Consider the following 23,595-nt stretch of genomic DNA (forward strand, 5'->3'; position numbering starts at 1 on the left):
GCTTTTCCAGACCACTCTGTTTAAGGAAAACAAAGGAACCCTTCTACGCTGCTGGTGGGAATGCAAACTGATCCAGTCAAGGACAGCAAAGCCAGCTTCAGTATTCCCATCAACTAAGCCCGGGGTGGCAGGTGTAACATAATCCTACCATACACCTAATCCATTCAAACTCACAGGCATACAATTTCTCACTGAGTTTGTAAAATGTTTAATAGGTACTTGTAAATGAGAAAATAGTGAAGCAGCTCGCTCAGTGCTTTTCAGACCCTCTATGTTGGGACAGCCTCGTGCATTGCAGACGAGAAAGCAACAAACTAGAGCAGACTAACAATTTCCTGCCGAGAAGTGATGGAACATTTCTTACATGTAAACAGTCTTTTTTGGACTTGGCCTTAAAATTGTTGGGAGGAAGAATCAAGTCTCAATTGACAGAACTTAAGCTAGGTCATGCACAGAAACATTTGAAAAAAAAAAAAAAGTACACTGTGTATTTCTTTTTAGGGCCCTCAAGTATGTCCAAGTGACTTTGCAAATATGATTAAGGACCTTGAGATGTGAAATGAAGCTGGGTTATGCAGGTACTACCAATGTCATCACAAGGGTTCTTCTAAGAGGTAGGAGGGTCACAATCAGAGAAGAAAATGGAAGCAGAAATCAGATGAGAAAGAAGACTCCATGCTGCAGTTTTGGAAGATGGAAGAAAGGTCACGTAAGCCAAAGAATGCAGGCAACCTCTAGAAGCTGGAAAAGGCAAGGAAACAGATTCTCCCCCAAAGCCTCAAGAAGGACTTTCAGCCCAGTGAAAGTGACTTCAGACTTCTTTCCATCAATGTAAGAGGACAAATCTGTGTCGTTTTAAACCACATTTGTAGTAATTTGTTATAGCAGCAGTAGAAAAGAAATACATCCCCTTTATTTATTGTAAAACCTCTCTTTCAACCTCTTGTCCCCTCCCCAATAGCCAAAATCTATTGATAGTATCAGCTCACATATCCCTTCATTAGTCACATACTAATCAATAGTTTCCTTGATTCCAGAAAGCTGGAGGTTCCAAACTCAGCTCCCTATTACATCCAGCTCCCATTCATTCATTTGATGACTATTTACTGCTCATCTACTATATACTAGGTTCTATTCTAGCACACTGAATACACATTCCAGGGTAACTCCAACAAAAATCCCTGCCTTCATGTGACTTACAACCTAGTTCCTTGGTGAGGTGAGCCATCCCTGCCCCAGTCTCTTGGGACCCAGCTGAAGGACTATGCAAACAACCATCAGCACCATTGATGAAAGCAGACACAACACCTTCCTTTGGAGGGCCTCTAAAAGGCATTTTGAAAAGCAGGAGACTTTCACAGTAGGTGATCAACAGGAAGAAGGAAGGGGTTGAGAAAGGGAGAGAGTAGTATAAGCAAAGAGGAAAATTCCAGGTGCCCATAGAACACCACAGAACTCCAGTCAACTGGAGTATCCTGTTAAGCAGTTTCAGCTTCTTTCTCAAGTACTAGAGAAGCATGGATGAGCCTGGAATTTTGGGAAAGTAGCAGGATTAAGGGTAGGATGCAGAGCTAGAGTAGGCTAGCTGAGTAGCAAAGAAGGGTCCAAGAGTCAGTCACAAAGCTACACATATAGGAGAAGAGGAGGCTGCAAGTTCTCAAGTGTTAAACACAGAGTTCCCACCTGACCCAGCAATCTCACCACTAAGTACATGCCTGAGAGAAATGAAAATAGATGTTCACACAAAAACCTCCATACACTGTTAGTGAGGCTGTAACTGGGTTCAGACACTATGGAAAATAATATAGATGTTCTTCTATTAAAAACAGAACTACCATATTGGACCTCCCCGGTGGCACAGCTGGTGAGCGCTGCCCGCAGCCTCTGCAGCACAGGTTCGATCCCCGGGGCCACCGAGCGAGAGTCCCACATGGTGCGCAGACCTCTCCTGCCACCCGCTGCTCCCCTCAGCAGTGTACTTCATCAGTCTTCCTGTTCTGCTCTCCGCTCTGGCTCTGGTGAATTCTCTCACCCTCCCATGCTTCTGACTGTACCCAGTGCTTGTATAAATAAATAAATAAATCTTTAAAAAAAAAAAAAAAAACAGTACTATCATATGAACCAGGAAATTTACTTCTGGATATATACCCAAAGAAAATAAAAAGAAGACATTGAAGCGATACCTATATTCCCATATTCATTATAGCATTATTCACAATAGGTCAAATTATGGAACAACCTAAATGTCCATAAACAAATGAATCTATAAAGAAGTTGTTTAGGGGCCTCCCTGGTGGTGCAAGTGGTTAAGCTTCAGCACTATGAAGCAATCCTCAGCCACTGCAGCACAAGTTCAATCCCCAGCCGGCCAGGGAGCTACCCACATTGCGCAGCAGACCTCTCCTGTCTCGCCCTCTGCTCCCCTTAGCAGTGTATTTCAGTCAATCCACCTATTCTGCTCCCCACTCTGTCTCTGGTGAATATTCTCACCCCCGGCACCTCTGGCCTATCCCCCAGCTCTTGTGTGCATAAATAAATAAATCTTAAAAAAAAAAAAGTTGTTTAATGAATGTTCAGTAATGAGAAAGGAGTTCCTGTCATTTGTAACAACATGGATGACCTGGAGGCATTAGACTAAGGGAGAGAAACCAACAAAAATAAATACTATATGATGTCACTTACATATAAATTCTAAAAAAGCCAAATTCATAAAAAGAGAAATTAAAATGATGGTTACCTGGGGTAGAGGAGATGGTAAGGGGTAAGGAAATAGGAAAGATGGTGTTTAAGGGTACAAACTTGTAACTAGTAGATAAGTCCTGGAGATCTAATGCACAGCATAGTGATTAAAGATAACAATATTTCCTTATAATTGTCAAACTTGCTCAGAAACTAGATCTTAATTATTCCCAAACCAAAAAAAGAAATGATAATTCTGTGATATGATTGCAGGGCTAACCAATACTATTAATACAAAGGCAATCATATTGCAATTCAGAAAGGGATCAAATCATCCTATGTTCACCTTAAATGTTCACAATGTTATATGTCAAATTTTAACTAGTGCCCCCTAAGATATATGTTAAATCAAAAATTATTGAAAACACACATTTACATAAATGTCCATCCAACATAATCTGTGTTTGTAAAAAGGAGAATCATCCAACGTACAATTAATGAATCAATACATAAAATGTGGTATATCCATACAATGAAATATTATTCAGAAATAAAAAGGAAGCAAGTATTGACACATGTTACAATATGGATGAATCTTAAAAACATGGTAGGAAAAAAAAAGTCAGCCATAAAAGATCACATATGGTATCATTTCATTAGTATGAAATCTCCAGAACATTTAAATACACAGTAACAGAGAGGATTAGTTTTGTCTAGAGCCAGGGAAGTTGGGGGGAAGTGGGCACTAATGAGTATAGTATTTCTGGGGTAATACAAATGTAGAGTTGATTGTAGTGATGACCATACAATTTGTGTATATAACAAAATAAGTCACTAAATTATACAGTTTAAGTGGGTTATTGATCTTTTATATGAATTATCATCTCAATAAAGCTCTTTAATAATAATAAAAAAAAGGGCAGCAGCTACGGAAATAGACATAAGGGGTAAAAACTGCTAGCCACTAATTCCGTCCACATTCTGTTCATTCTCTCTTTTTTACTTTCCCAGAAAGCAGATTTGGTATGTTTCATCTCTTTTCAAGTGACTCTTATGCAAAGGTCCAAGACTGAAACAATAAAGGAGGGCTGTTCCAGTCCAGGCAAGGTCAGGAGGCGCAGGGTCCACTTGTAGGCTTTCCTGACACCCACACTGGCCAATGCTGTGACGCCTTCAGGGAATTCCAGGCTTCATGGGATGAAATCTGAAACCATGTTACAGATCGCCCGGCTGAGTGGTATGGGAATGTGAAGCATCTTTGTAGGGTCAGTGAGAGGGAACATAGCCAAAATCTCCCAGTCACACGAGAGAATTGGAGACAGTGGGTCCACACCGAAGCAGCCCTGCCCGACTGCATAGGCCTATAACCCCAGTAACAACTGCTACCCTTTTGCTTCATCACAAGACTCCTTGTCAAGAGTGAATAATGGTTCCATTTAGAGAAAGCAAAGAAAATGTTCTGATACCCTCCCATAAGGCTGGTTCAGCAAGATCCAATGATGACAATTTAGTCCAGAAAGGTCCAATGTTCCAAATTTTACCTAGCATTTCACCACAATCTAAATGCTGGCCTCCTCCAATTTTCTTAAATAGTGAAGAATTTTGACACAAAAATTTGCTATGCATTATCTATTTCTCTAGAGAAATTTCTATTGTGTGTGTACTTCTTAAATTCCCATTTCCTAGGGAAAATTAGTCATTTATAAACCACAATCACATTTCACTAATGTTTCTGTTGTTTTACACACTTTCTCTTATTTCTCCACCAAAACCCTGGCTCCATAGCACACATCTTCTACAATGTTATTTTTCTCTTTGTGGTATTTTTTCCTGCTTCAATTCAATTTAAAGGAACCTAACAAACCTTTTTTTTAAACACTTCTCTAGATCCATCACCCTGTTCCTGAACCATTAAGGAGAAATGCAGCAGTCCAAACCAAATTTTAACTAGTGACTTTTAATCACACAACCCTTCTAAGAAAAGCCCACCTCCTCTTATTTCCTTCCCAATTAGCTAGCGGGTCACTTATACAAGCCACTCACCCACAAATCATGAAAGAACAACAACACCATGGAATTGTCTTTCATTGCTCGCTCAGGGCATTGACTCCAGATCACAAGAAGATACCACTCACCAGGATACACAGCAACTATAGTGTACAGGTGTGGAGATGTGCAGGTAGCTTGCAGGGAGTTTGTCATTCTGTTAACTTTGCATTGTTAATTTTGTTGTTGTTGTTGTTGTAACTGACATCTCAATGTTTGAGATGGAAACTACTGCAAAAAACTAATCTGGATTTTGGATAATATACATCTTGCCTTTGGTCACCTCGCCACCAATGAGCAGCAACCAGTCTCACATATTGCCAAAGAAGCAGAGCTGGCACATAGCTGGTTGCAGACACTTGAGAAAAACTGAAGAAACTGTCTATTTATACAGTGAGTATTTTTCCCAAGAGAGAGGTGTACTGTGATCCCATCAGTGGCGATGGTCTCTGGTTTAAAAGGACCACAGAAGGCACACCTATTGGACAACTGGTCAAAGCAACTGACTGCTCCAGTAGTCAGCAGCTACCCTAGTTTCTATAACACATCAGAAACCGGAAATGCTAGGTCTTTGAGCTAAGAAGACCAGCATGACTTTCAACTACAGAATTATTATCTATTATTATAACAAACAGCTTTACTAGATCTTGTAGAGTGCTTTACAGTTTCCAAGTGGCTTTACACATCTCTGCATTAAACAGTAGTACCTTTTCCAAGAGTTTTCTTTAAAACTCATACATATGCAAAATAAATAACCCGCAAGCTTCTTTCTATAACAAAAACTATATTTTTTTTCTTGACAAATGGAAAAACTGTAATTCATAGAGAATGATTCCATGAGAAATGGTCTCTGAGGAAAAATGTTTTGTGTTGGTTTTAGTATTATTAATCAGAGATACACTGAATGCTTCAGAGACTGATAGCTTTATAAAACTGTATGCAGAATTTATCCTTAGCATATTATCTCTAGGAATTTTAAAACTCAAGACTGAAAAATATAATTTTGCTAAAATTGGCTTTTCTTTTACAAATCTTTGTGTTTCTGAATATTAATTACATATACTAATTCTGTTGTTGTTGTTTAAAGCTAGCTTGGCAATAAACAATAGAAAAAGAAGAGAGCATTTTGTTCACTTGAAAAATTAATAGACATTGAAGCTCCAGGTAAAAAGTTAAAAGCCACTGAAATGGCCCATGATATCCAGCTTTCACACTCTAAATTTTGTGTGCAGGCAAGACAGAAACAGATTAAGAGTAGCTAGAGGTGTAGGTAGTGAGGTAACAAATCTGACCATTACCAAATTAAAGAGAATTTTAAAACAAGATGAAAGTGATGCCATTATTGTTTCCTAGACTTTTAAAACCTGAACTTCACCCTCTACGGTACAGTGGTAAATTATATTTTTAAAAAGTAGACACTAAATGCATTATAGGTAGGAAAGTCTTCACTGGTCAATCATGATTTGATGCTCAAGGTACTTTCACCATATTTGGACCACTTAGAGATTCAACATAATAATAGTCCCCATAAGCTTTATTTTCTGTGCTTACAACAAAGCATATTTCTATTATCTATGCATTTTCTAATTTCAAGCATTTCTTGGTTGACTGCAGCTGTTTACCTTCTTGCCAGAGTAATATCTGGGAAATGACTCAAATTTCTTAGCATTTGTAATTAGGAAAAGAAATGATCTCAAGTGTTTATATGTATATGCATATATATGTATAAATAGATTTCACTGTTTTATTTTTTAAAAACTCATTTACTTCTATGTTAATACATTTTAAAAGTTAATCTACCTGATCTTTTAGTTGTTCTAATGGCGAATATCTGACAAAGGGGATTACATCTGACATCTGACAAGGGGATGATATTCAAAATCTACAAAGAACTCATACAACGCAACAAAAAGAAAACAAATAACCTAGTCAAAAAATGGATAGAAGAGTTAAGTTGGTACTTTTGCAGAGAAGACAAATGATGGCCAACAGGCACATGAAAGTATTCCCATCATTTGCCACCAGGGATATGCAACTCAAAACCACAATTCACACCTGTGAGAACAGCCCATCCAAAACACCTTAAGTAATCCCCATAGAATTTCCTTCACCAACGGGAACTAATCCTGGGGGTGGGTGGGCGGAAGGAAAGCAAACATGATTTAAAAATGACCAGTGGTGCCTCCCTGGTGGCACAAAGGGTTAAGACACAACCTATGAAGCTGTCTGCAGCCTCTGTAGCACGAGTTAGATCTTTAAAAAAAAAAAGGAATGATGTAAAAAATATATAAATAAAAAATAAAACACCTTACATAGCAAATTTTGGTGAGGATGTGAAGAAAAAGGAAACTTTATTCACTGGAAATGCAAACTAGAACAGCCCTTATGGAAAACAGTATGAAAACAATATCCATCTGTACCTTAAACTTATGCTTGAAATTTCTCATATTAATATAAAAGAAAGAATACAATACAAAAGAATTGTATTAATCAGCAAAATGTTATCTAAACTATGAGGATGAATTAATTCCTGCAATTAGCACCAAATTTTAATGCATATATGGCTATAAACTGTCTTTGATATAAAGACTTTGGAGTTTGCAAACTGCAATAACTGATATCTCTGTGAATGTAATTAATCAGAACTTTTGTAATTAATGAGAAAGAATAAAGGGGTGGCAGGAGGAACTATACCCAGTCATCTCTAATACCTTAATGCAGTCTTGTGAATTGAAATGAGTAGAAAAGTCTTGTCAACTTATATTCATAATCTGAGCAGTTGAAAACTTTTGAGAAGTTAAGTCCAATTATTTCACATGCTGGCAAAAGTCCAAGGTAGTATCATCATGTATTTTTAGAAGGGTTGGGGGAGGAAAGGAAAAGCATTCATGGCAAGTACACTAATAAATTCTCTTGAAATGGCATATTTAAGATTATAAAAAGGTAGTAAACCGCGCTATAAAACCTTCATTTCTCAAATGTTGATTTTGGCTACTGCATATGTGAAAATCTGTATGTGCAAGGACTAAGTTACCATAGTTATAAGCATTTACTTCAAAGTCAACATTATTAAAGCACAGCCTATTCCTTACAGAACACCAACTTGAAGTTATAGAAGTTATAAAAACAGGCAATAGATGTTTTTATAAAATTATTATTTTGGTAAATCAAATCACCGTAAATAACAAAGCTCATTTTGCAAACAGAAAGACAATTTGGGGATGGCCAAGCTCCCCTCTGGAATGTACCTCTTCTGGCTCTGGATCTTAGGCCAACATGTCTAAAAACACAACATGTGTGAGTTCAGAAAACAATTGAAACTGAGAAGAAACATCTATGCCAACTGCCACAGTGACATTTCAATAATATTTCACTTCCATTTACAGTGACATATTCTACCTTTCCTTTCCCCATTTGGAAAAGATGCCAATTACTCTAATAATCTTCTGATGGAGGAATGGCCAGCACAAGATAAAGGGGTTCTGAAGGTGTATCTTGTATACATACATCAGGTGGTGGGGTGAGCAGTGAACTTACTGTAACCGCTTCTTTTTTTTTTAAGATTCATTTATTTATGCATACAAGAGCTGGGGTACAGGCCAGAGGTGTGGGGGGTGAGAGGACTCACCAGAGACAGAATGGGGAACAGAACAGGCAGACTGTCTGAAATACACTGCTGAGGGGAGCAGTGGGCAAGTCAGGAGAGGTCTGCTGTGCAATGTGGGTTGCTCCCTGGCTGGCCGGGAATCAAACTCGTGCTGCAGAGGCTGCGGACAGCTTCACAGGTTGTGTCTTAACCCTTGCGCCACCCGGGAGGCCCCTGTAACTGCTTCTTGTGTAGACTTTTGATTCTCATAGACAGAGCTCAATATACAGATCCTCCGAAGGAATCCACAAGAGATTAGGCATTCTTAAGGTAGGTTGTTTTTAAATGTAGAAGAAAAAAAAAAAAAAAAGAGCTGATGCCACTTGGCTTCTATTGCACAACATGCTCCTTGGGTTCCTTCCACTGACACTGTCTCCTCCCCCATCTTCTCATCTCTTCATGTTGGTTGATGTCTCAGGGCTTAGAGTTTGGCCTTCTCTATCTCCATTCTTTGCCCAGTTATCTCATCCAACACAACACTGGGAATTCCATCCATATGCCAGCAATGCCCAAATATGTCTCCACCCTTCAAAGTGCCCAAATGCAGACTTCCATATCTTCAAAGGTGCCTCTTGTAATCTCATAGCCATCTTGAAAGGTACTGGGCATGAGAAACAAATAACCACTTAAGAATTCAACTTCACGGTTAAAGGCAAAACTAAAAAAGATCAGTAGCTATCTGGGTTTGGGGGCAAGGGAGAGATGACTAGTTAGACACAGTGGAAACTGTTTTAAGGCAGTAAAATTGTTCTGTATGCTACCATAATGGTGGTTATGTGTTACTACGTATTCATCAAAACCCATGGAATGTACAACACATGCTACAGAGTCAGGCTAAATATAGCAACCAGGTACTAATCTAACTGTAGCAAATGAAAGTGGGATCTGTAGGCACCAGGCTCTTAGGTGCTTTAATTTAAACTTCAGTGAGAGAAAAAGATGCAGAACAGGATAGTCAGTATGTTACTTTTTATGAAAAGGAAGGTACTAAGAAAACAGAAGAACAAAGACATTAATAAATACATTAATTAATTAATAGACAGTGAGGGGTAACAGAACTGATGGGGACAGACAGATAAGCAAGGCATATCAGTATACAATTATATACTATTTGACATTGTTTGAACTTTTAAGTCATGTACATATATCTCATTAAAAGCATAATGAAATATTCTTTCCTATTAAAATAATGAGCCAAGGGTCAGAGGGCTTCAGCCTTGGTTCTGATTCCAATTAGCTGTAAGGCCTGAAGTAATGTCTTTAAATTTCAGAAAGGCACAGAAGTCCTTCAAGTGCCCTCTCAATCTTACAATTCCATGGAAATAGTTTATCAATCACAAAACACAGTAAAAAAGTAAACTGAGCTCAGGTGCATGACAGTGTTTACTGTGAGAAATTACAGCAGGTGAATTATCTCTTAGTCAAGTCAATGACCTAACATAAATGAAACTAATTCTACTTCCTATTTCAAATAAATTACCCAGAAGTTTGAAAAATAAAACTACAGTCATGAATTATAGAAATATTAGTAAAACTAAACATTACCTAAGAACATGAGGTAAAAGGAGTTTCAGTAGAGCATAAATCAGATGACTTTTCCTTAAGGTAGATAAAATGACAGCACCCAAATCCCAGATTTATAAATCATTCAGAGGCAGTAAAAATGAAGAACTATGCATTCACACTAGAAGTATATTTAGCATTTTGAACCGTGACATAATCCAGGTTCTGTGATTCTTTGGGAAAAAAAAAATCATTGTATTGTATTGTAGTTAATGCTCATTAACATGGCAGAAATTTGGTTTTCTAAGACCCAATTCCATACAGTCCCATTGCCCATTTAATAAAACTATTTGAAAATATAAAATAATTAACAGCATGTGGCTAGAAAGGCATTTCTACATAAAGTTAGAGACTAGTTGAATTATATCTCTATTAAAATATTTGTTAATGACAATCGTGAGACTAAATTGATGAAGGAGCATAAGGAAATAAGGGTAACTGAGGGTTAAGGAAAGACACTCCCTTGGTTCTCTGGACCTTGCTGAAATCCTGCTTTGAAGGCTATTCTGTTCCACAGGAACCATTTTCACCAGGACAGGAACTGACTGTCGTGTTCATTGTTATATTTCCAATGCTGAGCCCACTGCCCACTACACAGTAGGTGCTCCAAAATCTCACCCTAATTTATTTTTTTCAAAGAATAAGATGGAACATTCACCAAAAGTTTTATATCCACAGCAATGACTATTTCCTCAAGATAATTAATTCCATAATTCATATGGATCCATTCATTTAAAGTTTCTAAATAGAAGAAACTACACAAAGAGAGCCCTGGCTCATTTGGGGAGTGTAGGAAGAGGAAAAAGCAATCCCAGTGTTATTCTCCATTTAAGACCCTGGCTGTTTGACAAATCAAAAAAAAAAAAAAAAAGCAGATAAAATCAGATAGAAAATCAGATGGGCACTGGCGCTCATAGTTTATTTGAGTTGACACCAGCTTGAAACACTCTTAATTGTTTTTATAGAGTTCTTTGTAAGCTATGCCACTTGCAGGACCCTGACTGCATACCCTTGATGGAATCTGAATTTCTCACGTTTATGTTTATTTTGGGCAGTGGCAGGCTGGGCCCCTCACCCACTGACTCTGTTTCTTGGATTAAAGTAGAGTAGCCACCATCAGATGAATGGGGGCACAGCAGCCCCCAAGCTCTGCTCACAGGAGAAAGCCTGTGAAGCAAAGCATTTTAAAAGAAGCAAAGCAGTTCTCCACAAGACAAACTGTTACCATGTCATCCTTCGCCCACAACTCACTTCCAGGCTTGTTAAAAGAAATACATCCACTGAGATGCTCAAAATGTCCTGCCACACTTCCTCGAAAACGGTGTTCAACAATCCCAGAGAAAAGGACAGTCAGCTCTGCTTACAGAGCCCTTGGCCATCTGGTTTCCATCACTTGGACGCTCACTCTCAGAAAATCATTTTCAAATATTATTCTCCTATTAGCAGGTTTTCACATCTTCACTTCCTGCAGTCTTTCTCACATTGAAACACACACACTCGCAGAGGTAACGTGTACAATTACGTTTTTCATATGATTCCCAAAAGGCTTTCACCACATCCAGACCCTCATGTCAGTCAGGCTTCTGAGCAAAAGGTAATGTTTGCGAAGCCCACCCTCTGTGAGACCAACTTTCCCAAATCCTTCCACCATGGTGAGAATATAGGATCTAGAAAAAGCACTCATAGGAATGAGTAATTCTCAGTGTGAGCAGGTGATAACAGATTCACAGCAGGCGAGGACCTCAGTACCTTGGTTTTGCATTCTTTAGCTATTCTGATAAACATGACCTCCTTGTAATGTAAAGTCACTTAGCAACTGACATGCAGAGGGAAAAGCAATCTAAGGATAGTTGGATTCCTCCCTCTAGTCTCAGAAAGAGAAATGTGATCAAGACTAGTTTTTACTAGTCTTCAAAACTGGGAAATAGTTTATAACAAAAAAGTCTGCAATAAAATAGGCAAAGGCACCAAGTTTCTCTAGTTTGAACATGTCAGCTTCCAAATACGGGGGTCTTCAAAGGGTCCAGAAGCAAAGGCTTTACTCAATAGTGTTCAGGGAAAGAGTAAGAGAGTCTAAATAATTATACCTGCCCCACCTCCAAGTTGAGAAAAATACTTCATGAGCAAAAAGTAGAAATCACCCAGTATTTAACTCTCAGAAATATTAATATAATAAAACCTGAGTTCTAAGTGTATTAACATTGTTAAATGATATTTATAGTCTAAAGTAATAAAATTACATTCCAATTACAAAAGTAATTTTATGGAAGTAAGCTGGATGTTAGCACAAAAAATGAAAGAAAAAGGAATAAGGTATTTCAACACAGTGATACTCCAGGGACATCCTAAATACAAACAAGGGAAACCAACTCACTGCCTGTACTTAGCATATTTTAAAACTGCTAAACATGAGTTCTCCTCTCCTGCACTGCTGCTGGGAGTGTAAACTGGTCCAACCACTATGAAGAGCTGTGTGGAGATTCCTAATCTGCTAAAGATGGAGCTTCCATATGGTCCAGCAATTCCACTCCTAGGTATTTACCCAAATGATACAGAAACAGTAATTCCAAAGGGCACCTGCACCCCTATGTTTATAGCAGCACTATTTGCAATAGCTAAGCTATGGAAACAGCCCAAATGCCCAAAAATAGATGACTGGATCAAGAAGATGTGGTGCATATATACAATGGAATATTACTCAGCAATCAAAAAAGATAAACTCATGCAATTTGCAGCAATATGGATGGAGTTGGAAGGGATCATGCTCAGCAAAATAAGCCAGAAAGAAAAAGAAAAATACTGGATGGTCTCACTCATAGAAGGAATTTAGAAAACCTAAATAAGGGGCCACGAAAAAGACTAATTATAATAAAGTAAAAATCAAAATCAACAAGCAACGATAAACCAGAGATACACTATGGGGGGGAAAAGGGAGTGGGATCAAAACAAGAGGGGGTGGGAATTGTATGGGGACTATAACCAAGATGAAAATGCATACATTGTGCAAAAAATGAAAAATTATGTAAAAAATATATAAAATTAAATTAAATTAAAAAAAAAAACATGAGTTCTCAAATGACTATCAGATCTCCAAAGAGTGAGATAAGGCAGTAAAATCTGTGACATAAGTTTTCAGAAAACAGTCCTCCTAAAGATCTTTAATTTATTGCTACTTAGTGACATCTACGAGAACCGTTTCATGGCTTAATCATTTCTGCTCTTTTGTTAACAAAACAGCCCAAGTAAAATTTCAACTTGTGGAATGGCTATCAAAGATGCCCCCGAAAACACCTATTCCTAGCAGATTCTTCAAAGATAGCTACATACTTACACAAGTACATACACCTACATGTATAGCAAAGTGTTGTGTATCAAATATACACAAGATGCAAGGGAATAAGAGTAGGAGTTACATGACAGAGGACTTCAGCAGATAAACACAAACACTGCTATTGTGCCCTGACTGGTTGCTGGTATCAGTCTTCCCTGCTAGAAACAAAATTCCAATGAACTCCCAATACAGAGACAGTTTTCTTGCTACAAAGGGGCCTTTGTTTGAATCCCCCACAAGTGACAAGGTCAATCCTAGCCAATCTTGACATTTCTATGGAACCTTTCCACCAGATTTTTTTTCAAGTTCAAATCATTTCCCGAAAAGTTTCCAAAATCCAAAGAAAACACCATATAGATAAAGTATCAGTTAAGTCCTTTAACAAATAACCATTCGTGACAAATGTTTTCCTCAAGATATTTTTCTAAAAATACTACTTGTAAAATCTAAAATCACAAGGCCTGTTTGATTTAATCCCCATCTTAAAAAAGAAAAATATTAGATTCAGAATAGTAATAATATGCTGAACTAATGCTTTAAATGGTATTTACATATCTTCTCAGCATACATACAAAAAGGGATTTCAGGATTGTTAAAGAAAACCATAGTCTCAGTTTCTACACAAAGTTATTTTAAAAAATAAAAATAGTTTGCTAAGAGGTGGCTCAGTGTTCATTATCACCAAAGAGATAAAGCATGTTTCATTTAAGTCCTAAGAAAGATTTACAAACTTATTTTCTACAAAAGTTTATTTTGTAGAAAAAGCAGAAAATTATAAACTGAATTCAGCCTGTTCACATTTTCACACACACATTTTCTTTTCTTCTTCAAACCACTATAAAAGTAGTCTAAGGAAGGGGCTTCCCTGGTGGCGCAAGGGGTTAAGCACAGCACTATGAAGCAATCCTCAGCCTCAAGCAACCCAGCAGACCTCACCTGACTCGCCCGCTGCTCCCCTCAGCAGTGTATTTCAGCTAGTCTGCCTGTTCTGTTCCCCATTCTGTCTCTGGTGAATCCTCTCACCCCCCCCCCCACATCTCTGGCCTGTACCCCAGCTCTTGTATGCATAAATAAATAAATCTTTAAACAAAAAAAAAAGTAGTCTAAGGAATTTAAGCTACTTGATGTCTTTATTGTACTGTTGTGTGTTAAGCCCTCTGATAAGAGATGAACCATTGGACAATTCTGTAATCAGTGTACTTCTGGAGAATTCTGCAATACTCCAACAAAAGAGGCACAATGTTCCTCACTTAGGAAATGACAAGAGGGCACCACAGAGCTATGTCAGAAAACAAATCGCACAAATGCTCTTTGCTTTTAAGGTTTCTACATTTGAAGAGGTCAAAGACATTTAAATCTAAGAGAAGAGAATAATCCCTCTGTGTCTAGCTCCATGCATTATGACACCAAAAAGAGCAAATCCTATTCATTTTCCATACGGTAATCCTTACCAAGACCTAAATTGAAATTTAGTTCTTTAAACAGAACCCACGTATATGTATTTTTAAATAAATGGTCCAGAGGAATGCATTTGAAAGAATGAAAAAAACTAGTTTCAATTCCATCTAAGTGAACGACCTCAAGCAAATTCACATAATTAATTTTTGCCTTCAATCTCCTTATCTGCAAAAGGGAATGAATGGTACTTCATAGGATGCTATAAAGGATTACATCAGATGAAATAAGAAGTGTTAGAAACACACAAAATTGATGCCCAGATGCTAATAATTAATGCAACACTATTAGAGGCAACATCCCATGATAAACAAGCAATAGGAATCCTTAGAAGAGCTTGCTTTGGAGACTTAGAACATCAACCAGCTTTCTTGTGCTTAAATCAAGTGCTAGATTTAACTTGGCTAGATCACAGAGTTTACATTAAAATCTTTTCCATCAGCCAGAAAAACTGTGTGGTCCTGCTTATTTTACTCACAACTGGCAGAGTCAAAAATCCATGTAATGATTCAAAACCCACAGCTGTAAATGCAATGCAGATGAAATACTGCAAGGACACCCCCAGCCATTGTTTCCTTTTCCACAAAGTTCTACCCTGGTTTAAGATTGATAACAGCTAATGATTACACTTGGTAACAGTTTCCTGTGTCCCAACCAGATCTTATCCAAGTTAAAATCTCCATGTGACAACGGAATCTTCAGACTCCTGCAAAAGCAATGCCAAAAAGGAAAAAGAAAAAAAAAAAAAAAAAAAGCAAGTACTGGCCCAAATATCTGCAAAAAATAAGCAGGAGAACAAGTCTCATTGGCAGCTGGGGCGTGTCAAGGCCTGTTTTGAAGCAGTGGTGTAAGGAATCTATCACCGCACAAGGCAAACACCAGGCCAGGAGGAAGAAAACAGCTCAGGTTTTAGTCCTAACCTAAGCGACAACTAATACCCTTTACAAGGAAGAATCCACTTATTTTGAACTCATTCAATGTCAAAATAAAGCTTATTGTTAAAACAGTATAAAACTTACCACAACTATCTTTTAAAAAAACATGTGCATATATATAAAATAAGATCTGTTTGCTAACCTAGTCGTAGGCCAGTACTGGCAGAGGCAAACACAGTGGGACATGTAATCAAGTCTATAAATACAAAATCCAAAGACATTTCAGAATACCAGTCACATGATCAAAATGACAGTAATAATATAAACAAATCACTACTATTTGAGAGCTAAGCAGTGTTAACCTTTTACATAGATTATCTCATGTAATTCTAACAACTTTATGAAGTTAGATATACCTACATCACCATTAGAAAGCAGCAGAAACTAAGATTTAGAGTTAATAAATACTTGTCTACTGTGTTTCTCAAATGGATATATTTCTCTTTTTCTTTTGAAGATTTACTTTTATTTATTTATGCATATAAGAACTGGGGTATAGACCAGAGGTGCAGAGGGTAAGAGGATTCAGCAGAGACAGAGTGGGGAGCGGGTAGATCTACTGAAATACACTGCTGAGGGGAGCTGTGGGCAAGACAGGAGAGGTCTGCTGCACCATGTGTCTTAGCTCCCTGGTTGGGGGTCGAACTCATGCCACAGTAGCTGGCGATAGCTTGATAGCGCTGAGACTTAACCCCTGTGCCACCAGGGAGGCCCTGAAATGGATATATTTCTTAAATGTTTGAGACTTTACATATTTGTACTGTAATCTTCAGCTTGTTGATTCCTGATCAACTTAATATGACAATAATATTGTTGTATGCCAATAAATGCCATTAATAAAAATTATAAAATATCACTTAACTCAAACTAAGTCAATCCCTTTTGAGAAAAACAGGGTGAAGGGTACCCATGCACATGGCTAGTGCAAAGCATCAGTCACCTCTCACTCTGTCCTCACTTCCTCTGTGGGCCTGGGTCTTGGGGTTCATTTGGCCCTGTTACTGGGGTAAATCATGCCATATCCAGCTGAACAGGCATCTGAATTCTGACTACTTCTCAAACTTTTACAGAACTCTTCTTTTTAGTCACATTTTACCTCAACATGATCAATTCCTGCACCTTTCAGAGACTGGGGGTTTAAACCTGGTTCTTTCCTCACAACCAGTTTGAGTTCTCAGGCTACCTGACCTAGTACTGAACTGACATCTGTATTTCAGATTCCAAAAATGTTGCTGTTGTCTCTCCTTGTTTGTTTCATCCTTGTGAGTCTGTGTGATGACTTTCCAATCATCCTTAGTGAGATTTTGGAAGGGAATGGATATAAGGGTCAGTATCTTATCATCTTTACCCGGCAGAGTCCCCCATGGACTGCCGCAAAGCCTTCTGTACCCCCAGCACACGCTCCCTGCTCTCTCAACTAAGAGGACCCCATCTATCATTAATAAACTGTAGTTTTCATTTCTCTACTTGAAATGATACATAAGTAAAAGCTTATCGCTTTTAATATTACTTCGGGTATTCATTATTGCTAAAAGCTGAGCAACGTGAGCATGTTACTGTCAAGTACTTTGAGGTGAACGGCAAGTGAACTTCCTTGTTTATTCACGTCAAGACAGAGAAATAGAGTGCCATAATATGCAGCTTCTGAATGTCACTGTCTTTCAACTATCAGCTGAAGAAGTTTGGTTTAAGAAAGAAAATAGTTTCTCTGTTGCATTAAGGGAAACAAGGAAATTGCTTTATTTACCAGAGATTCTGTGGTAAACTCATAGTGTATATTGAATAAGAACATTTGCTAGTTAAAGTAATGGCAACATCCATTACTGCAGGGCAAAGTTAAACAGTTTCTGCAACATAAAGAGTTCCACATTCTCTGGCCTAAATTTAATATGGTTTTCTTTTAAATTTTAGTTTTAAGATTTACTCAGAAAAGATGAAATGCTAGTAATTATACCATAAAACTTTTGAAGGTTTTATGCATTAAAGTTTAGAATTTTAATTATCAAATAGAAAGCACATTTTACAAAATGGGTATGTTTTGCTATTATTTGAGTAAAATGTCATTTTTTGGTAAGCTGAAGTCATGACAAAAAATGTTTAAGCATGTGCATTTAAAACAGTATTTAGTGTGCCATGATATTTCAATTTTATTATAATCTGATTAAAATTAGGGGAAACTATCTTCCAGAGAAGCAAGTGCTGGGTAAGTACATTTTGTATGTTTACTATTATTGTAATATACTCTTCTACACAAAGCAGAAATTGGAGAATTTGGCATTAGCTGCTCATTATATGTTGGGAACAAATTCAGTTACTCAGGACACAAAAGCACATTGATGGATATTTTTATTTTACTCTGCAGACACTGAAGACAAGCATAATTTCAGTTTTAAATTACATCCCAAAGAAATACCAATGTTTTAACTTTGAAATGGAAGAAAGAAAAACAAGCATCCAGCAAAGTTCATTAGCAGCAGATTTTTATAGCTTATAAATAATAGTACACTCTATTATATTGAAAGAAATTTAAATGAAATATCAAGGTTAGCATAACCTAGATGTGAAGAATGAAAACACAGAATTGAGGGTAAAACTCCCATTTTATAAAACATCAAAACAAAGGCTCATCTAGTTTTCATTTGGCAGAAAACTTTTTAGCACAAAAAAATCCTTACTTAGGCCTTAGGGTTTTTAAACACAATAGTGGGATTAATATTTAATCTTAGACAAATGATAATTTCCTTTCCAGATACCATCAGTCTTTCACCACTGATATATCTTAAAATTAAAAACAATAAGATGAGATCACATTCTCTTGCAAATTAATGTAAATCAATCATACTGTAAGTTTCAGGTTTTTTTCTATTATTTATCTAGTATATTATTTATAAACTAGTTTATAAATAAAAATAAATAATATTTTATCTACTATTAGAGATCTATTATTAGATAGATAAATAATTATTTATCTAGTTTATTATTCATAAATAATGAACTGGGCCTCCCCTGGTGGCGCAGTGGTTGAGTGCTGGGTTGCAAGGCTGCCCGCAGCCTCTGCAGCACCGGTTCGATCACCGGCCACCGGCGAGGGTCCCACAAAATAAAGAAATAAAGAAATAAAGAACTAGTTTATTATTTATAAATTCTAGTTTATTATTTATAAATTATTCTAGGAAGTTGGTGTAGAATTAGAGGTCAAAGGTTCTGTGTGGCACTGACCCACAGGCACACTGTACCGCTTCAGCTCCAACGATCTACATCTAATCACACCATGAGAAAGAAAAGAGTGTCCTTTCCCAAAGAAGACACACATACAGGACCAGAAGAAGTTCAGCTACCTCCCCACATACACTTTGAAAAAGGGATAGAAAGACAAGCAGTTGCAGACCACAGCTCTGACAAGGTAACAGAAAGGCAGTTGAGAGCCAGTGTCCCTACAGCCCAAGGTCTGTCCTGTTTACTTAATTTCTGTCCCAGTCAAGCTCCTTAAGAGTTTCTGTGCCAAAATTTGGTTTTCCTTTTCTTTCTACTCTAGTCGCACATCTCAAGAAGGGCACCACTGGCATTGGGCAAATCATGCTTGTCAGGGACAGTCCTACCAAAGGTGGGGGCTGGCAGCTCTGGTCCCTACCTACTCATGTCAGTGGAGGGAGCTGCCAAATCAGTGAGCAACCAAAAATGCATTTCCAAGTGCCCTTAGTAGGTGAACACCACACTACCACATAAAAAACACTGCTACAAGCTCTACTATTTCATTAAACCCAGTGTCAAGAACCATCTATATGACTCAAGTCTGTATCCCTAGTTAAGAGTTTTCTAAAATTTGAATCGCTTTTTTTCCTTTCAACAAAACATGGACATTCCCATGTCCTCTACAATCACTTCAAATCTCTCTTCTCCCTCACGAAGCCCTAACCTGTTTCTCTATATTGTGGTTAACATATGCACCATCCAGAGTCAACCAAGCGGAAAATTGGCAGGCAAACAAAACCCCTCCCTCTTTCTTACCAAGTACTCTCAATTCTATGTTCTAATATCTCTCAAGTCCTTCCTCTTGGATGCCTACCAGGTTCCTATCATCTCTGTGTTACTGCAGTGGCCTCTAGACTTTCACAGTTTTCACCTTCTCTTCTAATGCAAACACCGTACTGCGCTCTCCTAGCCCCTATTTATTGTTCCACATTCCACGTGACCTTGAGAAAACGGGGGGAATTCCTTAGAAGGGTACAGAAAGACCTATACCGACATCTACATCCTCACTTCTGATTCTCAACAAGGGTCCTCATGTACCTAACATCCAGCATGATGCTAACTTGCCCCTTCAGGGGAAGGAGCCTGGTCTAGATACCTGTGCGCACATGCTGGATGTGTCCCACTGGCCTCCGCTGGCCCCTGAGGATCGACAATCACTTGGGAGGTGGGGGCACCAGCTGAAATGTTCTAGAACCCAGGCATCTTGCAGATTCTAAGTATTGACTGAAATGATCAATTCTTTATAAAGAAGAATTTAGTAAGGACATGACCCTACTAATGCACACACTGAATGGAATGATTTTCTCTTTTCTGTCTTCAAACAACTTCACCTTACATAGAAGGGCTTCTAGTATTAATTGCTTACAAACCGTGATGAAACACTTTAGGGACCCAGACACCACATGGTTAAGCTGAATGTCAAATGAATGGATAGCAACCTACACAAATAACCTACCACCTACAGCTACAATTTTTTATTAGGTAAATGGATGAAGAGCATCCTACCTGCACCACTGCCATGCTCGATCAGTAATACATAATTCAGACATGGATCATTCATTTTGTTCAAGATTTTATTTTGCATTTTCTTATACTGGAAACTCTTTCTTGGGTTAGCATTTACCACTTGGAGATTCACTGTTGGAGGCCAAGTGCTGGAGGATCAACAAGTGGGGATCCCCTGTAACACAGGTGGCCCATGACATAGCCACACAGGCTCTGCAAATCCTCTAAGTCTTTGAAATCTATAAAGGCTATATCTAAAATGAGTGTTTCCAACTCACCCAAATAAACGTTTGTAACATACGTTCTTTTCTTTCTTTGCAACATAAGTTCTTTTATTCATAATACAAGTTCTTATGACACAGATTATCATATAGAAACTGAACATTCTTACTTGAAATATAACAGATCTTTTCTTTCTTTGCAACATAAGTTCTTTTATTCATAATACAAGTTCTTATGACACAGATTATCATATAGAAACTGAACATTCTTACTTGAAATATAACAGAAATCATAAAGCACATGAGCACTATCTTATTAAAGCATTGCACTTCAAGTAAAATCAAAACAAAACATAAAGACTAAGGTTATTTCTTTATCTTTCAATAAAGGCTATAAAGTTTCTGAGTTTTATTTTTTAAATAAAAAAGACAAGAACTTCCACAATAGTTCCCTTACTATGAACTACCACAGAAATGAAAAACAAGATATTTAAATTTTGCAAGCAACTGAAATTCAATAAAATTTTAATCTATAATTTAAATTAAATGACTTCAGAGTTAACCAATCATGTAATTTTTATCCCACTTGATTGGTAGGAAATGAACTGAAGAGGGTTAACAACCTGCTACATGTTCATTTCAAGGAAGGAAAATAAAAACCTACACTAAATTCCCCTTTTAAAAAGATTTTCAGATAATACTGATATTAATAGTAAGTGATGTCTTGGCATGACCAAAGGCAAAGTAAAACAACTTACTTTTTGCTTGCCTCACAGACATCGGTAATATTGGAGAAAAGATGGTGACTCTCTGTTTTGGTCATTGTATCACTCAGTTCTTTAGAATTTTTAAACATTCGTATCAAGATCTCCAAGCTGAGTAAATATGAATGCTCAGAGGATATGACTTCAAAGATAGCCTGGGAAGAAGGAAAAAGAAATGGATTATTAAATCTTTAAACTAAAGAGCTAAATATAGCTCTCATCATTCCACTATAAGAACAGAATGACAGACTATCTTGATAAGTACCAAAAATAAGCATTAAGAAATTTACATCACCAAATGACTGTCTTCATATAAGGCACATATATCCAAAATCTCAAAACTAGAATCAAGAGCCTCGTATAAATATGAAAAAAGGAAAGCATCAACTGACTTGTGATTACATCCTGAGGTCATTCTTTGCCAAGGGGTGCAGTCAATGTAAGGAAGCTAGATATAAAATCTCAGTGTGAGGTTAACGAACCTTTGGGGCATCTCCTCCAGTCTTGCTTTCAAAGCTCGACTGTTCTGGGACAGTAAAGATTTATGGCGATTGCCTGGGAGTCAGAGGATATTTTTCACAAATAGTTTCCTTCACTCCCTCCCCTCTGGAATCCTTCTCTCCCTGATTTTAATTAGACCAATTTACAATCAATAACAGCAAACATTCTGGGTGTATTAGGAGAGCAAGATTGTACCTACCCTCAAAAGATTCTTATCAGTCGCAAGAATTCTTTTATATAAACTCACATAATTGAAAGTAATTCTATTTGTCCAAGAGCCACCTCTCTGCTCTTGTCAGTGTCTCAAGAAGAAGTGAAGAACCCTCTACAGAAACTGTTGGTGCCAGGCACAAGGTTTGTTAAAGATAAGGATTCATTAAAGATGAAATGCTAACCCACATATGTGGATGGACACCAATGCCCGGGGTAAGGAATTCATCTAGCTCCTTAACAAAATCAACTTTAGGGCTTCCAGGAATGGCAAGGCAGGGAGAATTCCTCCCCAGGGAGAGGTGGTTAATATCCTTGTGTGCCTGAGACTCACAGCCTTCCTGGAGGCTAGTAACACTGCCATCATCAGCCTGGCCTCAGGCCTGCTCCCCTTAAGTCTGTGGCCCAAAGGACAAGAAGGACTTTCTCTTAAGTCCTTGTGTTGCAGCTGAGGTCAGGTGGGAGCTGGCAGTCCAGGAAGGCAGACATCCAGCTGCTGGGGTGGGCCATACTTTATAAGTCAGGCTAGTGATGCTAATCTCAGCATTCACCGCCCTTCTTAGCATCCACATGCATTTAGGGAAGTCTTAATTAAATGTGCTAATCTAGCCTCTGTGTGCTCCAGGGACTGAAGTGTTATATCCATCTGCAGAGTAAAGAGTAGGAACATTAAGTGTCTTATTTAACCTTCATCTAGTTGTAATGCTATCCAATCAACATAGTTATCTCCAGGTATATAATGGTAACTAATTTATACTTTTCCCTTCCTAAGCAAAAGAAAAGATTTCAGGTTGTTGATGGATATCGTGTCTTGGAATGACTTAAAATATTTTCTAAAGGAAAAGCTTTAATAATCAAATCCAAAAAGCTAATATTGGAACAGATAGGAGAAACTAAACAGAACAGATGGCATGAAAAGACAAATAAGTGGTAGTAGCTTAATACAGGTTTAATGTAATAACAGTTAAAACATCCTTCAACAGAGACATCAAGACATCAACTACTTAAAAGCAAATCAGGTTACCTCTGCTAAAAGCAAAAGGGGCAGAAAGGAACCATAAAGTTACATTTGTTGCTATCATTACTTTTTGCTATAACAAATCCGGACAAATATTTTCAAAACATACAGGAAATAAAATAGGTTCAAGTAGATAAGGTTTAAAAGAATAGCAATGTTCAAATGCATACTTTAGAACACTGAACAATCTCTTGAATACAGACCAATTCATAACAATAGCTACCTCTGGAGAGAGAGGAGGGCATGGGCCTGGCAGGGAGAATATGGGAATTATTATTTTTTATCAAAAGTTTTAATTTCTTTAAGAAATATGTATAAAATTATTATTAATTCTCAGTGATGGGTATCCCAATATTATATATTCTTTAACTTAAAAAAATGGCATTATAATGTTCCCTTATATGTCTGCTATTTCAAGTCAATGAAAAAAGGATTCTTCCTGCTATTTGTGGAATTAATTTATATGTG

At 37.6% G+C, this 23,595-nt stretch overlaps 1 protein-coding gene across 3 annotated transcripts in view; it reads right to left on the minus strand.

Moving 5' to 3' along the window:
• Positions 1 to 23,595, minus strand: part of ARHGEF26 (Rho guanine nucleotide exchange factor 26) — a 115,597-nt gene that overhangs the window by 62,245 nt on the left and 29,757 nt on the right. For all 3 annotated transcript variants that reach the window (XM_054701004.1, XM_037526255.2, XM_037526254.2), the window contains one exon: positions 21,393 to 21,553. In XM_054701004.1, the coding sequence (XP_054556979.1) occupies positions 21,393 to 21,553 (161 nt within the window). The remainder of the gene's footprint in view (positions 1 to 21,392; positions 21,554 to 23,595) is intronic.

This window comes from Talpa occidentalis, unplaced genomic scaffold (genome assembly GCF_014898055.3).
Source record: "Talpa occidentalis isolate TD23 unplaced genomic scaffold, MPIMG_talOcc4v2.1 talOcc4.4, whole genome shotgun sequence".
Lineage (NCBI taxonomy): Eukaryota > Metazoa > Chordata > Mammalia > Eulipotyphla > Talpidae > Talpa > Talpa occidentalis.